Source organism: Phocoena sinus, chromosome 4 (assembly GCF_008692025.1).
Source record: "Phocoena sinus isolate mPhoSin1 chromosome 4, mPhoSin1.pri, whole genome shotgun sequence".
NCBI lineage: Eukaryota > Metazoa > Chordata > Mammalia > Artiodactyla > Phocoenidae > Phocoena > Phocoena sinus.
Window position 1 is genome coordinate 56,865,290 of NC_045766.1, and position 16,052 is coordinate 56,881,341.

The window sequence follows — 16,052 nt, forward strand, 5'->3', positions numbered from 1 at the left end:
GGTTTTTGCCTATGAGTCTGTTCCATAAAAAGAAAAACAATGGATTAAATTACTTATTACTTATACAAAAACATTTATTATTTTTATAATTTATAACGTGCAATGTCACTTTTACTTTGATATACAATAATTATATTAAAGATGTAATTATTTATAAAACTAATAAAGGGATACCATTATGATTTTAAAAATTGAAACAATATAAATAAAGCAAAAATTTCCTTTGAAATTCCCTATGCTAAAAACTAACTGAGTGGTTAAGAGTTTCACATAGCTATGAACTGGCATAGTCTAGATTTGAACTGAGGTCATCAGATCAAGTTCCGTGCTTTTTCATTAAAAGATTTCTTCTTCAGTATATATTTGTTTAATGAACATATGAATGATCTCAACTGTAGTAACTGCCTTCACCCTTCACATGCTGACTGATGCTTGAAATTCATCCTTAAAATTTCATTCCGTTTTGCTTAATGCCTTAACATGATTGTAAATTATAGTGCTTATTGGTCAGGCACGTACAAAGGAAATCTTTTGATTTCAAAGTGTTTTGTGCTTTTTAATGCCTTATCTCTTCTCCCCACCCTCCCTCTCCACACCATAAACAAAAACACTTACAGAAACAGTATGCTAATTATTTCTGCTGGGAATCCTTAGAATTGTACTTCTATCAAAATGTGTTTTACAATGAAGATCTTTATTTATTTTAAAATGTCACATTATGATGCAAATGACCAAGCGTAGTCTCTTACTTTGCTGGCAGGAGGGTTACAGTGTGTGTCAGTTAGGGTTCAGAGGGTAAGAAATTTATTGCAAGGAATATTACAAGGAACTGAGGGCCGGCTAAGCAAATCCAAAATATATAAGGATAAAGAAGATGTGATATATATACACACACACACACACACACACACACACACACACACACACAATGGAATATTACTCAGTCATAAAAAAGAGTGAAATACTGTAATGCCATTTGCAGCAACATAGGTGCACCTAGAGATTATTATGTTGAATACTAAGTGAAGTAAGTCAGAGAAGGACAAATATCATATGATATCACTTATATGTGGAATCTAAAAAATGATACAAATGAACTCATATACAAAACAGAAACAGACTCACAGACATAGAAAACAAGATTATGATTACCAAAAGGGAAAGCGGGGGTGGGAGGAAGGAGGGATAAATTAGGAGTTTGGGTTTAGCAGATACAAACTACTGTATACAAAGTAGGTAAACAACAAGGTCCTAATGTATAGCCCAGGGAACTATATTCAATATCTTGTAATAAGCTATAATGAAAAAGAATATGAAGAAGAATGTATGTATATTTATGTATAACTGAATCACTTTGCTGTACACCAGAAACTTAACAAAACATTGTAAATCAACTAAATTTCAATTTGTCTATGAAAAATCAAATACCAATCAAGCTAAGAAGAAAGAAAAGAGAGAGAAAAAAAAAGAAAAGAGAATTTTATGTGAGCCAAACTGAGGATTATAACCCAGGAAACATATTCTCGGAACCTCTGAGAACTGCTCCATTGATCAGGAATTAGAGATGCAGTTTTATAGATTTTTGAGAGAAAGAAATTATGTATCATATTGACAGATTAACGTTGTATCTATAGTTCAATCAACAAAGGTTTTTTTCCCTTTTTTTTTCAATTACGCATGTACAGATAAGCCTTTGGTCAATGTGACCCCTTTTATCTTTGTATGAGATGAAAAATAAATATATTAATAATAGAATTACAATGTTATAATGCTGGAGCCTGAAGAAAGGAGCGGACTTTTTCTCATAGGTTGATTTCATCCTCCTGCTTTGAGGAGATCTGGTTCAAGTGCATAATGTAGATTGGCATTGCACATTGGGAAAGGCCTGCCACAAAGGGGGCATGTCATTTGCCTTTTTTTTTTCCTTTTTTCTATCTTAGATTGTCCTGCCACAGAATATTTACGATTCTCCTCATCAGATTAAAAAAAAAGTTTTTTTTAAAGGGTGAAAAGGCAAACCATGGACTAAAGAAAGTATTTATAATACATGTGTAATAGGTTGAATAGTATCTCCCAAAAATATGTCTCCACGTCCTAACTCTTGATACCTTGTGAATATGATCTTACTTGGAAATAGGGCCTTTGAAGATGTAATTAAGTTAAGGATTTTGAGATGAGATCATCCTGCATTTAGGATCCAGGATCCAAATCCCCATACTGGATCTAGTGACCCGTGTCCATATAAAAGAAAGAAGAGAGAGATTCGAGACAAAGAGACACAGGGGAGAAGGCCATGTGAAGATGCATGAGAAGATAGAGGCAGAGGTTGTTGCCATGTAGCCTCAAGCCAGGGAATGCCTCTAGCCACCGGAAACTGGAAGAGGCAAGGGAAGGAACCTCCCCCTAGAGACTCCAGAGAGAGCTCAGCCCTGCTGACACTTAGATTGTAGACATCTGGCCTCTGTAACTGTGAGAGAATTAATTTTTTGTTGTTAAAAAACAAACATTAGGGCAAGCCATCAGTAAGGGCAGAATGGAAATTCTTGGCCAGGAACTGACACTGCAGTCCACAGGCAGAATTCCTTTATTAGGAAAACCTCGGTTCTGCTCTTAAAGTCTTTTAACTGATTGGATCAAGCACACCCAGATTACCCAAACTAATCTCTTTTACATAGAGTCAACTGATTATAGATATTAATCACAAATACTTTCCCAGTAATACCTAGATTAGTGTTTGGTTGAATAACTGGGTAGTAGAGCCTACCCACAAAGTAGGTATTATTAGTACTCTGATTTTGTAGATGAGGCTCAGAAAAATGAAGTGGCCTCACACACCGCTATACTCCAAGCTCAGGAAGTGAATCACACAAGAACAGAGGGTAGTGGAGAGGTCAAAAGGTTTTCCTTTATTGCTGCTGGCGGAGTAAGCAGGAATCCTTGTCTGACACCCTAACTCCACCTCATCTCACCCCTCCTCCTTTTAGCTCTCCCTCACTAAACGAGCTACTGACAGCTAGCTACGCCTAGGCTGGGCAGAGCTTTGGAAACTTTGAAGGGAGAGGGAGGCGATGCACAAGTTGGGGGTGAAAGGAAAAGCATTCTTCTGGATGCATTGCCTGCTCACAACAATTCCTCGCTTTCTGCCCTTAAGAAAAATGGCGCTCGGAGTAGATCACTTCCGGTTACGGAGCCAAACCAAATCGGGAAGGGCAAGAGACCGGAAGTGACCGCCCTCTTGCTTCTCCTCCCACCGCCTCCCAGTCTCACAGCCTCTCTTGGAAGAATGAGGCGGCCTGAGGGCTGTGGCTGAGGTGCGGTTGCTGGGTGACAAGTCGGAGCCGGGACGGGGTGAGTGCCCGCATCCTCGGCCGCGGGCCGGTTCACTTTGCTCGGGTGACCTTCGTCCTGCCGGGGGCAGGGGGCGAGGAGTCGTGCGTGGGGCGCTCTGTGACGAGGCGCCGCAGCGGTCCTGCGGAAAAGGAGGGAGCTGCTGCCGTTGCGAGTAGGGCTGGCGACCGGGTTAGGCCCGCGGAGCCCGTGAGCCCGGAGCCCGGGATACCGTGAGCCGGGGCCGGCGCAAGCGGGCCAGGGGTGGGGTCTGGCCCCGAGCCCTGCGGGCGGGGCTCCAGCGCCTGGTGTGGAGGACTGGGAAGGCCTTTCTCCAAGGTCGGCGTTCACCACCGGCTGAACCGAGTTGTTACCCCCACCGTGCTTTCCCGCTTGTCCCCTTTGGTCAGTCATTTCCTGACGCTTTGGAAGGCTCAGCCTTCTTTATGGCTCCTTTGCTCCATTTGACACACATGCATACCAGGATTAGACTGGTTTGTGATCGTTTTTGTTTGGTGTCTTTTCAGGAGAAGCTGCCACCAAAACTTATTTTTCTTAACTTACACTCCTTGAAGTTCTTGGTACTTTGGCTGGAAACGTTAATACTCGCTTTAAGGCTTGCCTCCTTATTTGTTGCGATGAGAACTACTTCTTTCTAAACGTTAGTATTGCATTATGATCTTGGAATTTTATTTCCTCATTCTGCATATCCACCTCCACTCACCTAGAGGTCCAGGTTGAAAAACGTAATAACTTAGTTACTGTTCGTGAACTTGGCTTCATGTCACTCGCTGCCGTGTTCCCTGATGTAGTTAAGAGTCACATGCAATCAGAATTTGGCCAGTTTCATCATCAGCAAAGGGAACTAAAGTAGAAATTGCAATCAAGATTTTGGCCCATTGAATTCACTTATTTTAGTGGAGTATCACGCAAAAGTAGTCTTTAATTGTCTGACTAAAACACTTCTCCCCCAGGGACTTCCCTGGTGATCCAGTGGTTAGGAATCCGTCCTGCAATGCCGGGGGACGCAGGTTCAATCTATCCCTGGTTGGGGAACTAAGATCCCACATGCCACGGGGTAACTAAGCCCGCGCTCCACAACTAGAGAGCCTGCATGCCCCAACTACAGAGCCCACGCACTCTGGAACCCCCCGCGCCGCACCCGAGGCAGCCAAAAAGTGAATATATAAATAAAACACTTCTTCCCCCCAGAAATAAATCTAAAAGTTTGGAAGTTTGTTTCATTGGGGAGTTAATGTTGCTGGAAGTGTTAACTCACATGTCTTTATCATCCAGTTTAATTTGTACTTCTCTAACTTTTTATTTTCAGCATAATGGCAGAAACTGCTTCTCCACTGAAGCACTTTGTGCTGGCTAAGAAGACAATTACAGCAATCTTTGACCAGTTACTGGAGTTTGTTACTGAAGGATCACATTTTGTTGAAGGTTAGCTCCTCTAAGTTTTTTAAATAATTACTTTTGAAAATATATAAAGGTGCTTTATTCTTTCAACCTTGGTTACTGAACACATACAGGGGATTGTGCTCTATGAGAGATACCATAACAAATAAAACCCACTTCTGCCCTCCAAAAGAGGAAGATTGAATTATATTAATAGCAACTAAGAACAAAGTGCATATGTGAGGTCCTGTTCTAAGCACTTTATTTTATTAATAACTCATTTAATCCTCAAATCAACACTGAGGCAGATTTTAATCATACTCATTTTAAAAATGAAGGAGGGCTTCCCTGGTGGCGCAGTGGTTGAGAGTCTGCCTGCCAGTGCAGGGGACACGGGTTCGTGCCCTGGTCTGGGAAGATCCCACATGCCGCGGAGCGGCTAGGCCCGTGAGCCATGGCTGCTGAGCCTGCGTGTCCGGAGCCTGTGGTCCGCAAAGGGAGAGGCCACAACAGTGAGAGGCCCGCGTACCGCAAAAAAAAAAAAAAAAAAAAAATGAAGGAACTAAGGCACAGAAAAGGTAAGCAGCTTACCAAAGATCACGCAGCTAGTAAATGCCCAGACTGAAAGTCAGGCAGCCCACATTTAGCCATTATACTTATCACCCCCATCAACTCAGCAGTTAAACCAAGATCTGAGACCTTTCTTATCTTCTCAAATGAGGCTGGAATGCAGTGGGAAAAGGGCAAAAGGAGTTTTCTTAAACAGAGTGTAACTGTTCAAACAAAGGTGGTGAGAATGTCATACTGGGAAATACTACTTTAGAGATAATTGTTGACCTTCAAGCATACAGTGAAAAGGGAGGGATTCTGTAAACTCCTGTGACAGTGGGAAAACATTTGGTAGGTTGGTAGAATCAAACTTTTTTCCTTGTCCTTCCTAATTCTCTTTCACCAGATTTTGAGTTTCTTGAGAGTAGGGATCCTGCCTTATTATTTTGTCCGTATTACCAGATCTGACACAAGTTTTGCTGTTGAATGAGGAAAAAAATACTGGTTCAGAATCTTAGTTTTCAATTTGGAAAGAATTTGAGCTGGCATGGTGACTTTTGAATAATATTTTATTCTACAAAAGTTGATGGGAAGTGAAAATGAAGTTAAATGTAACATCTTCTGTGTATTGAGCATGTAATAGATGCTAGGAGCTATTACTCTAGGAGCTAGTGAATTCAGCTTTAGAATCTGAATTCAATGTTACTGTTATTGGTGGGTATCGAGCCAGTAGACACAACCAAACCACAGATCGGGAGAAGGAAGGTTTTATTACTTGCAGCAGGTAAGGAGAACACTGGGGATCTTTCCCAAAGCAGTGTGTCCTCAAACAGCAAAATTGGGGAACTTTTAAGCTAAGGGTACATGTGTATTTATGAAGGGGCTTGAGCAGAGGAGAATTCAGCATAGAATTGGAGCAAAGATCAACAGAGTCCAGGTCTTGGTTGACTGGAGTCAGGAGGGTCAACATCATCATTCAGTTCTCCACCTGGGTGGGGACTTTAGTTCCTGCAGAACGCAAAGATAGATAGATAGATAGATACACACACACACACCACACACACACATGTATGTCTCTTGAGGAGGAACTAGGACTCTGCTTTATCACTCACTATTGTTTGACTGCCCTTTCTCTTTTGCTGCATTCCTTTGTTCCCTTAAGATCATCAATTACTGAGACCTGTTCAAGGACAAGCATTGTGGCCAGGCTTAGATCACAAAATGGCTTAGGCCAGAATGGATTCTCTTAAGTCAAGAAAGCCATTTCTGGTTCTCTTTCTCCAGGGACCCCCTAACCTATCTGCTTACATTACTGGTTCTAAAACCTCAGAAAAAATTGTTGCAAAAAAGAGGCAAAGCAAGTAAATCAGGAAGCACGTAGAAGAGCAAGAATGAAATGAAAAACAAAGATGAATGTAATGGTATTTAAGCCAGTCTTGCCTGTATTCACCAAATTGCACATATTTTATCAATGTACTTGAAAAGTATGGTGAGATGTGAAGCTTAAGTTTAATTAGATGGTCACTCAGTAAGTTGTGTCAGTATTTGTCTCTAATTAGGACCATTCAGATAGCCAAATGAATCTTCATGTTTTCACCTTCAAAATGAGGTGGAAAAATATGTAAAATGTATATTCCTGAAATATAAACAAAACTGAGATACTTTCCTACTTTTCAAATCATTGCTTTCCCAGCTACCCCCATCTCTGGAGGAAGAGAGATTGGGGCTGGGGTAGGCAGTTACTCCCAAACCTGACAGGAGTGGGTTACAGTCTGCAATTCTCTTTTCATTCATGTTCAAGGGAGCTGTCTTGCTCCACCCCTGTGGGAAGCAGACAAGAAGTAGTAAGACAGCAAGGTCTTACCTAGCTTGAAGACCTCCTTGAACCATATCTTTATTTTGGGGAGACTGCGCATTCAAACCTCACTCTTAGCATGTGAATCCCTCTTCTCAGTTCAAGATTTGAAGCTCCTGTCAGGATGGAATAATAATAGGTGGATATTAGGTTCTAGTTTCGCTGTTCAGAAATGCTTTTTTGTCTTAGGTGGGTATTTTGTATCTTTGAGACCTAGATGAATAATAAATACCCTTTTGACTGGACCCCTGTCATTTTTAATAATTTTGAAATTCTTTTGGGCAGTATTCTTATGACCCATTACAACAAGGCATTCACCTTTTACCGAATATTCAGATACCATGTTATTTTTATTTTCAAATATCATGTTAATATAGAACAAAACCCAAATATATGTACATCTTAAGTATTCTGTTTTATAATTAACTTAATATTCATCTATATTACTTTCTCTAATACTGTTTCAATTTTACAGCAACATACAAGAATCCAGAACTTGACCGAGTAGCTACTGAGAATGATCTGATAGAAATACAGAGGTATAAAAATAAGCTTTCCATCATTGGTGAGGTGCTGTCTCGGAGACATATGAAAGTGGCATTTTTTGGCAGGTAATCCTTTATTATTTCTTCTCAAGGGTAGTTTCCAGATATTAGCTTTTCTTGATCATATCCGCAGCTCTGTTTCTGATGTTGCAGCAAGTGATATTCTTCCCTCTTCTCTTCACAACAGTTTCTGCCTGTATTAAATGTTAAAGCTATTAGCATGTAAAAGAACTTGTTCATTTTAGCTCCTGGTATAAAATATAGCTTTATGAAGCTATATTTTTGCTTTTTAAGAATGCTTATCTCTAAGAATTGGCTTCTTAGCCAGCTGTAAGAATAGAAAACCAGATAAGTATAATTTGTGACTTACTCTTTTTAAGTTTCTATTGATTATCAGGTGTGCCTTCCAAAAGGATTTTCAGCTCCATGATTCCCAGAGGGAGAATAAGAAGTGCAATTCCTTAATGAAACTTCTGGAGTGGTAGAATGATTTCTGCCACAGCTCATAGGTTAATTTAAGGACCATTTGTTAACTACCTATGTACCAATCACTCTGTTAGGTACTAGAGATGCAAAGAGAAATGACGAGGCCCCCACTTGGTTGTTCAGATATCATGTGCTGTTCACCAATAGAAGCATTTATTTACTCACTAACCTCATAGGCCTTCTAAGCTATTTCCCATCTTAGGGCTTTAGCACTTGCAATTTCCTATGCCTAGAATTCTCTTTGCCTTGTTGTATGTCTGACTCCTCACTCTTCAAATCTCATCCTAAATGTTACTACAGCAGAAACCTTTCCGGACCACTCTAAGGTATTCCTTCTCAGTTATTCTCTGCTAAAGCACCCTGTTTATGTCCTTGAAAACTTTTCTCAAAGCTCTGTTTTTGTTTGTTTTATGTTGTTATCTGCTTCTTCCACTTGACCATATTCTCAGGGCCTTAAACAGAGTCTAGTATGAAGTAGGTCCATGAAAGAGGCCCTACCCCAGGTTAGGGTAGTATAGAAGTGGGAGGGAAGAGGCCTCCTGGAGAAGTGATGACTCAGTTGTCCTGCTTGAGAAGAAGAAATAGGAATGAGCTTTGCGTGTGAAAAAAGGTCCAGCCCAGATTTAAGATGGGATGTTAGACCACATCTTGTGATGGGAAGAGTGGGCTGTGATTTCAGATTGTAATCTGATGAAATTTTTTTTACAGAATTTGCATTCTAAAAAAGTTGGCCTTTGACCCAGTGAAAGAACAAAGTTTTTACCATTATGTTTTGTCATGATTTTGTGTATTCATTCTTCAGGACAAGCAGTGGGAAGAGCTCTGTTATCAATGCCATGTTGTGGGATAAAGTCCTCCCTAGTGGAATTGGCCATACAACCAATTGCTTCCTGAGTGTTGAAGGAACGGATGGAGATAAAGCCTATCTCATGACAGAAGGGTCAGATGAAAAAAAGAATGTGAAGGTATACTGTTTGATCTTTAGCAACATAATGTACCTGACATAATGTCCTTAACTTGTTCTTTTAAAAAATTTTTTACAAGAAGATACTTTTAAGATACTTTTTAAGATACTTGTAAAAATTTTTTACAAGAAATACTAATGGAAGAACCATTAGTATTTCTAGTCATAGCTTTTAAAACTATCACTAATATTTTGAATTTTCTAAAATTCTTTTGCTTCAGAGCTAGGTTACTGGAAGAATGAAACCTGTCCTCAACTAAATGAAAGTAAATTAGAATTAAAAGTTTATAAAATTTTTAAAATAGTGTTCCTGGTGAAAAGAACATTATTGAAGTGTGTTGTTGCTGTTTAATCTCAAATCTTGTCTTTCTAAAGAAAACTTTGTTTAAAAAATTGAGCTCTGGAATCGTTTTTGACACATCTGTCCTTTAGAAACTGTTTTTGCCTTTGGAATATTTGGTAAGCATATTCATTAGTAAATGTTATAGCTTTATCAGATAAAGGCCAGTGGTAGTTCGCTACCTTTCATAAATTTCTTAAGGAATTCAGTGGCACTAGATTTTTTTTCAGCCAAACAAAAATAAAAAGCAATTAGGATGCAAGATATTTACTCTGCAGTGAAAGCAATTGGTAAAAGGCACTGCTTCTCACTATGCTCACTTTCTCTTAAGTCGTAAGATCTCTCCCACAAATGCAAAAGTTCAGTGTGTGAAGATCCATGCTATTTTAGTTTTGGCTAAACTGTAGGTGAATTCATAGGTCTAGTCCTCCTGTGAGTTTGCTGTTTGATCAGAGAAAGTAACTCAATCGTCTAATACCCTTCAGATTACTTACAAACAATAAATAAGATGATATTTATGAAAATATTTTTCAAGCTTTTAAGCCATACAAATGAAGGAATTGCTTATTTTGTAATCAAGATAAGTAGCAGACACTATTCTAAATACTTGTAATAACTCAAATCTCACTACAACTCTGTCAGATGGGTGCTTTTATTATTTTAATTTTACAGGTAAGGTATCAGGATTTTTTTTTAATTAAATTAATTTATTTATGACTGCGTTGGGTCTTCGTTGCTACGCACGGGCTTCCTCTACTTGCGGCGAGTGGGGGTTACTCTTCATTGCAGCGCGTTGGTTTCTCATTGCGGTAGCTTCTCGTTGTGGAGCACAGCCTCTAGGCACGCGGGCTTCAGTAGTTGTGGCTCGCGGGCTTCAGTAGTTGTGGCACGCAGACTCTAGAGCACAGGTTCAGTAGTTGTGGCACACAGGCCCAGCTGCTCCGTGGCATGTGGGATCCTCCCGGACCAGCGCTCGAACCCGCATCCTCTGCATTGGCAGGTGGATTCCTAACCGCTGCGCCACCAGGGAAGCCCAGGTATCAGGATTTTAATACAAGTTTATAATTCTATCAAAAAGTTTATGAAAGCAAGCAGAAAAACCCCTACCTAACATTGTCACTGTGGAGATTCACTTCAAGCCTGATCAGGACTATTGTGCCCATTTGAAAATAGATGTTTCCCTTTAAAATTTCATACAAATCACAAAAGAACCATCGAGGTATGTGTACTGATGCCCTTTCCTTGATTATTAATTTTGTGTTAAGCCCTTTGTACTTAATTGTATGTTTAACACATACAAGAAAGGTAATGAACTAATGTGTGTCAGAAGTCATCTTGAGAAATAGAAATATTTTAGGAAATTTAAATGGAAAGAGAAGGCATAGTCATTGATACAAAGCAGGCTTGTGTGAATAAATAACTGCCTAGTGACGTTCCTTTATTTTTCCCCCCTTATTACTAAGCAATAAACTCATTTTAGAAGAGTCAGAAAATACAATTAGGCAAAAAGAAAAGAAACTCCAAACTCTGAAACTTCTAAATTCAGTGGAAATTCTTTGCTATAGAGTTACATTGGTGTTTCTCTGTATTTTTAAAACAAAATGATTTTATATCATATATGCTATTTTCTTTCTTTTTTTAAATAATTTTGTTTATTATTTATTTGGCTGCACTGGGTCTTCATTGCTACACGTGGCCTTTCTTTAGTTGCAATGAGCAGGGGCTACTCTTCGTTGCAGTGTGCGGGCTTCTCATTGCGATGGCTTCTCTTGTTGTGGAGCACGGGCTCTAGGCACACAGGCGGGCCAATAGTTGTGGCATGCAGGCTCAGTAGTTGTGGCTCGTGGGCTCTAGAGCGCAGACTCAGTAGTTGTGGTGCATGGGCTTAGTTGCTCCGCGGCATGTGGGATCTTCCCGGACCAGGGATCGAACCCATGTACCCTGCATTGGCAGGTGGATTCTTAACCACTGCACCACCAGGGAAGTCCCATATATGCTATTTTCTGATTTACTTTTTTTCTCTTAATATATTGTGAATTTCTTTTCATACATACAATTATCAGTTTCAGGGGTTGCATGGGATTCATTGCCAGAGTTCCATTTGTTGGACATTTAGAATGTTTCCAGCCCAGATTATCGTTGTTGAATGGTATGAGTAAACGGTTTCAAGGCCTTATTTTTTTTCCTACTTGGTAATTTTAAACCTCAGGTTTCTCAAGATTGCTCAGATGGTTTTACTTCAAAAGATTTAAAGTTCTGCTTTTTCTACATGTTTTGCAGAAATAATTGTACCAAATCATAATATTTTAAATTTTTATTGAATTTTGTTACAAGTAGAGTTTTATTTTTTCTTTCCTTCCCACTTTAGACAGTTAATCAGCTGGCCCATGCCCTTCATATGGACAAAGATTTGAAAGCTGGCTGTCTTGTACATGTGTTTTGGCCAAAGGCAAAATGTGCCCTCTTGAGAGATGACCTGGTTTTAGTGGATAGGTAAAATTACATATGAATTGTTTTATACGTATGTATTTGTATTTTTTTTTTTTTAGAAATGCTGCTTGCTTCTAGCATGTAGTACGTAAAGTTTTTAAATGTTCAGTTGCTTAAAAAAAATGTTCAATTGCTGCTTTGTTCTCATTTGCTAGATTGTAATGGAATAGATAAGTTATTTTTTTGTTTTTTAATGGTTTCATAAAAATGCCAATTTATCAGTTTAATTCTATTACAGGAAGTTTCAAGAATTGTCACTTTTTCTCTAGACTGACTTTGTAGTTTGGATAATTGGTTGGGCCTTAGAGATTGTCTCATTCTAGATACCTAGATAGATAACTCTAAATAGGTATTATTTTTAATCAGTAATTATTCTTGAGACTTAGTTTCCCAAAATAACCGCTGGACAGTTAATACAGCTTTTCATTATTCAAGAATTAATTGCGTGCTTTTGTAATTTATTCAGGCTCTTCTGATTAACCTGCATTTAATATGTTTTTTCAAAAATCATCCTACTACACTGGTGCTTAATAAAATGGTAATGCATATCTCTTTAGCAGAGTCCTTAACGAAAAAAGTAGTTAAATGATTTTTTTAAATTGTGGTGTGCTCTTTTGTTTTCTTCAGTTAAAATTTCAGTGTTCTATGGAAATCTTTATTTTTTTGGTTGAGGGTCTTCCCTTTTGATTGAAAGCAAGTTTCAAGTAATCAACAGAAATAGCTCAGATGAGAGAAGGTGCTTGGGAAATTAAAATATTTGGTTTAAATATAATATTAACTAATTAATTTTTCTTTATTTCATGACCAGACTGTATCCATGACCCCAACCTGTTAACTTGCCAATTTGTCACAGGACATATCAAGTCAATGTATAGATAGTTGGACTATACTTTTTATAGTATAGATTGTATATTAGCCTAGGTTTTATTTTGTTTTTTTCCATTGCTTATTTTCAATCTTCCAAAGCATAAAGATTTAAAAGATTAAAATAGTGAACATGTTACTTGCTTTGTCAAAAATCACGAAGTTTTCTCTCTTTAGTAAATAAACTTTTTTAGCATTTGTTAAGTTGTTGATTGGACAGGCTCTGGGGGGTTGTCAGCAGAATAGAAGTATATAAAGCACAGATTCTCAGCTTTCCACAACTGCTGTCTTATAGCTGAGAAAGTAATTTAAATCTCCTAGGCTTCAGACTGATAACTGGTAGAAATCCTATCCTTTAGACTTCAACTAATTCTTAAAAGTTTAAAAAAATTATCTCTCTGTAATCTAAATTTTCTTTTTAAAGAATATATAACACAATTCTTATTTTATTCCCATTAGTCCAGGTACAGATGTCACTACAGAGCTGGATAGCTGGATTGATAAGTTTTGCTTAGATGCTGATGTCTTCGTTTTGGTTGCAAACTCTGAATCAACTCTAATGAATACGGTAGGGTCTAATCATTATTTTGTTTGAATGATAGGAAATGAAATGATGTCTGTTTTAATTCTGAAAAGTGAAGGAAATCCAAGTCATGGATTAGAAAGAAGCTTTAATATCAGAGGTGAACGAAGGGGTTTGTGTTTCTGTGGGATTAGAAGGGCTGATTCTGGTTTGATGGCTCTAACTTCTAGTGAATATTTGAGTTCACGGTGTGATACGTGTGTGTTGTTGACATTCACTGTGGTTATTTACAAGTTTCTGAAGGAATAGGCATCAGAATTATTAGGCTGTTGGCTTAAGTCTTTTGAATAAAGTATAAAACTCCCACCTCACCTCCCTATCTGGCAGGCAAGGCCTTTCATACTTTTGAGTTTTGTCGGCCTTTTCCAGCTTTATCTGTGTGCACTGCAGGTTTCAGCTTACCTGTGTACACTATAAGCTGCTGTCAAACATAGAAGATTATTTATCCAGAATGTCTAGAGCCAGACTTATTTCAAATAAACTTTCCAGAGTTTCAATATCTAATATCCAATACTATTGTATAATCTTAAAAAAATGTTATTCATCAAAAGCATATAAATGGCCAAACACCATTAAAACCTAGGTGTTACCAGCAAGACCTGTTTTGTCACCGTGTTATTAGTGTTTATATGGCCCAATCTATATCACATAAACCATGTTGCTGTGACAACACTGACAGTTGTTTACAACCTGATGGTATAAAAAATAGGGAAATGTTTAAAACCTGTTTTAGAGTAACTGCATTATTTAGGTGTTGGATAAACAAACTTTGATACACATCCTGACTTTGGTACCTTTGTTTATGTTATTCTTTGTGCACAGTTCTTCCCCCTCCCAATTTTTCATCCTTCAGAAAGCCCTGTTGTCAGTACTTTTCAAGCCCATCTTTATCACCACTTCCTTCTTTATGGAGCATTTCCTAATTTCAATTGGATATTTATACTATTTATGGCATATACCTTTATTGTTTATTACGATGTGTTGTACATGTGTCTTACATTATTATTTACTTAGTCTAAATCTTCAAAAAGATGTGAGGTAGCTTTTTAAAAATATGGACTGTCATATCTAGCAGTATCTTTTATGTCATGCATATAGTAGAAACAGATAAATATTTGTTAAATTGAATTTCAAAAAAAGACTGACGGGAGGAGCAGGAAAATCTTAACTTTTGCTTTCTTATATCTTGGTTTTGTCATCTTTTTTTTTTTTGTGGTACGCGGTCCTCTCACCGCTGCAGCCCCTCCCGTCATGGAGCACAGGCTCCGGACGTGCAGGCTCAGCGGCCATGGCTCACAGGGCCCAGCCGCTCCACGGCATGTGGGACCCTCCCGGGCCGGGGCACGAACCCGCGTCCCCTGCATCGGCAGGTGGACTTCCAACTACTGCACCACCAGGGAAGCCCAGTTTTGTCATCTTTGAAAGTTTAATGCTCAGAGTGCTTTGGGATCCTTTATCAGTGGGTGTTATCACTGTTGTTAAATGGTTCAAACTTTGAGATTTAAATAAAGTTTCAAGTATAAAGGTAAAAATAAAGTAGCTTTAAAAAGTAAACATACTGTTGGATATTTCATGTTTTTCAGGAAAAACAGTTTTTTCACAAGGTAAATGAGCGACTTTCCAAGCCTAATATTTTTATTCTGAATAATCGTTGGGATGCCTCTGCATCAGAGCCAGAATATATGGAAGACGTAAGTTATTTTTTTTTGTAAGTTTTGAAGTACAGTCATGTACGTTGCTATCTGAAGAAACAATACATCTCATAGAATAGAACATGATAAGCAGCTATTCTCTTGAGAAGAATATAGTTACAGAAAACCTGAAGTGGATATGTGATAGAGACAGAGTATTAAGCTACTTTGAAGGAAAGTTATGTTATAAAAGTACTATCTAATCATTTTAGATCTTGAAATGTCCTTCTGTTTCTTTGTTGTTGTTGTTGTTTTAATATTTATTTATTTATTTGGTTGTGCTGGGTCTTAGTCGCAGGCAGGCAGGCTCCTTAGTTGCAGCTTGCCGATCTAGTTTCCTGACCAGGGATCAAACCTGGGCCCCCTGCATTGGGAGGGCGAAGTCTTAACCACTGCGCCACCAGGGAAGTCCCCTGTTTTTTTTAATTCTCTATTTAAATATAACATGACAGAAAAGTGTACAAATCATAAGTGTCCAGCTCAGTGAATTTACAAATTTGACACCTGTGTAAGTATCCAGATCAAGAAGGATCCAGATCAAGAAGCAGAACATTCCAGCACCCCAGTACCCCCTGTTTCCAGCCTTTATCCTCCAACCCAAGAATAACCACTTACCATGTCTTCTGATACCCTAGATTAATTTTTCTGGTTGTTCAGCTTTATGTAATGGAATCACATAGTATCTACTTCTATGTCAGGTTTTTTGCTCAACATTATATTTGTGGTGTGTATGCATACTGCTGTGCATAGCTGAAGTGCATTGCTGTGTGGTATTTCATCCTATGAATAACAATTGATCTGTTCATTTTGATAGTTATGGGCATTTGTATAAATTTCCTGTTTTTAGCTATCATGAATAATGCTGCTGTGCATATTCTTTTTCTTTTATTTATTTTTTGCCTGTGTCGGGTCTTGTTGCGGTGCATGGGCTTCTCTTTAGTTGTGGCGTGTGAGGTC

The 16,052-nt window shown here is 38.4% G+C and overlaps 1 protein-coding gene across 4 annotated transcripts in view; it reads left to right on the forward strand.

Moving 5' to 3' along the window:
• The first annotated feature begins 3,243 nt into the window (after nt 1–3,243).
• MFN1 (mitofusin 1) overlaps nt 3,244–16,052 on the forward strand; it is a 34,166-nt gene continuing 21,357 nt past the window's right edge. For 2 of the 4 annotated variants that reach the window (XM_032630543.1, XM_032630545.1), the window contains exons 1-7: nt 3,244–3,348; nt 4,658–4,773; nt 7,608–7,743; nt 8,966–9,128; nt 11,836–11,960; nt 13,281–13,389; nt 14,988–15,095. In XM_032630543.1, the coding sequence (XP_032486434.1) occupies nt 4,662–4,773; nt 7,608–7,743; nt 8,966–9,128; nt 11,836–11,960; nt 13,281–13,389; nt 14,988–15,095 (753 nt within the window). In that variant the 5' untranslated portion in view covers nt 3,244–3,348; nt 4,658–4,661. Of the gene's footprint in view, nt 3,349–3,854; nt 3,989–4,657; nt 4,774–7,607; nt 7,744–8,965; nt 9,129–11,835; nt 11,961–13,280; nt 13,390–14,987; nt 15,096–16,052 lie in introns of those variants that run through there. The other 2 variants (XM_032630542.1, XM_032630544.1) reach the window with 2 other exon arrangements.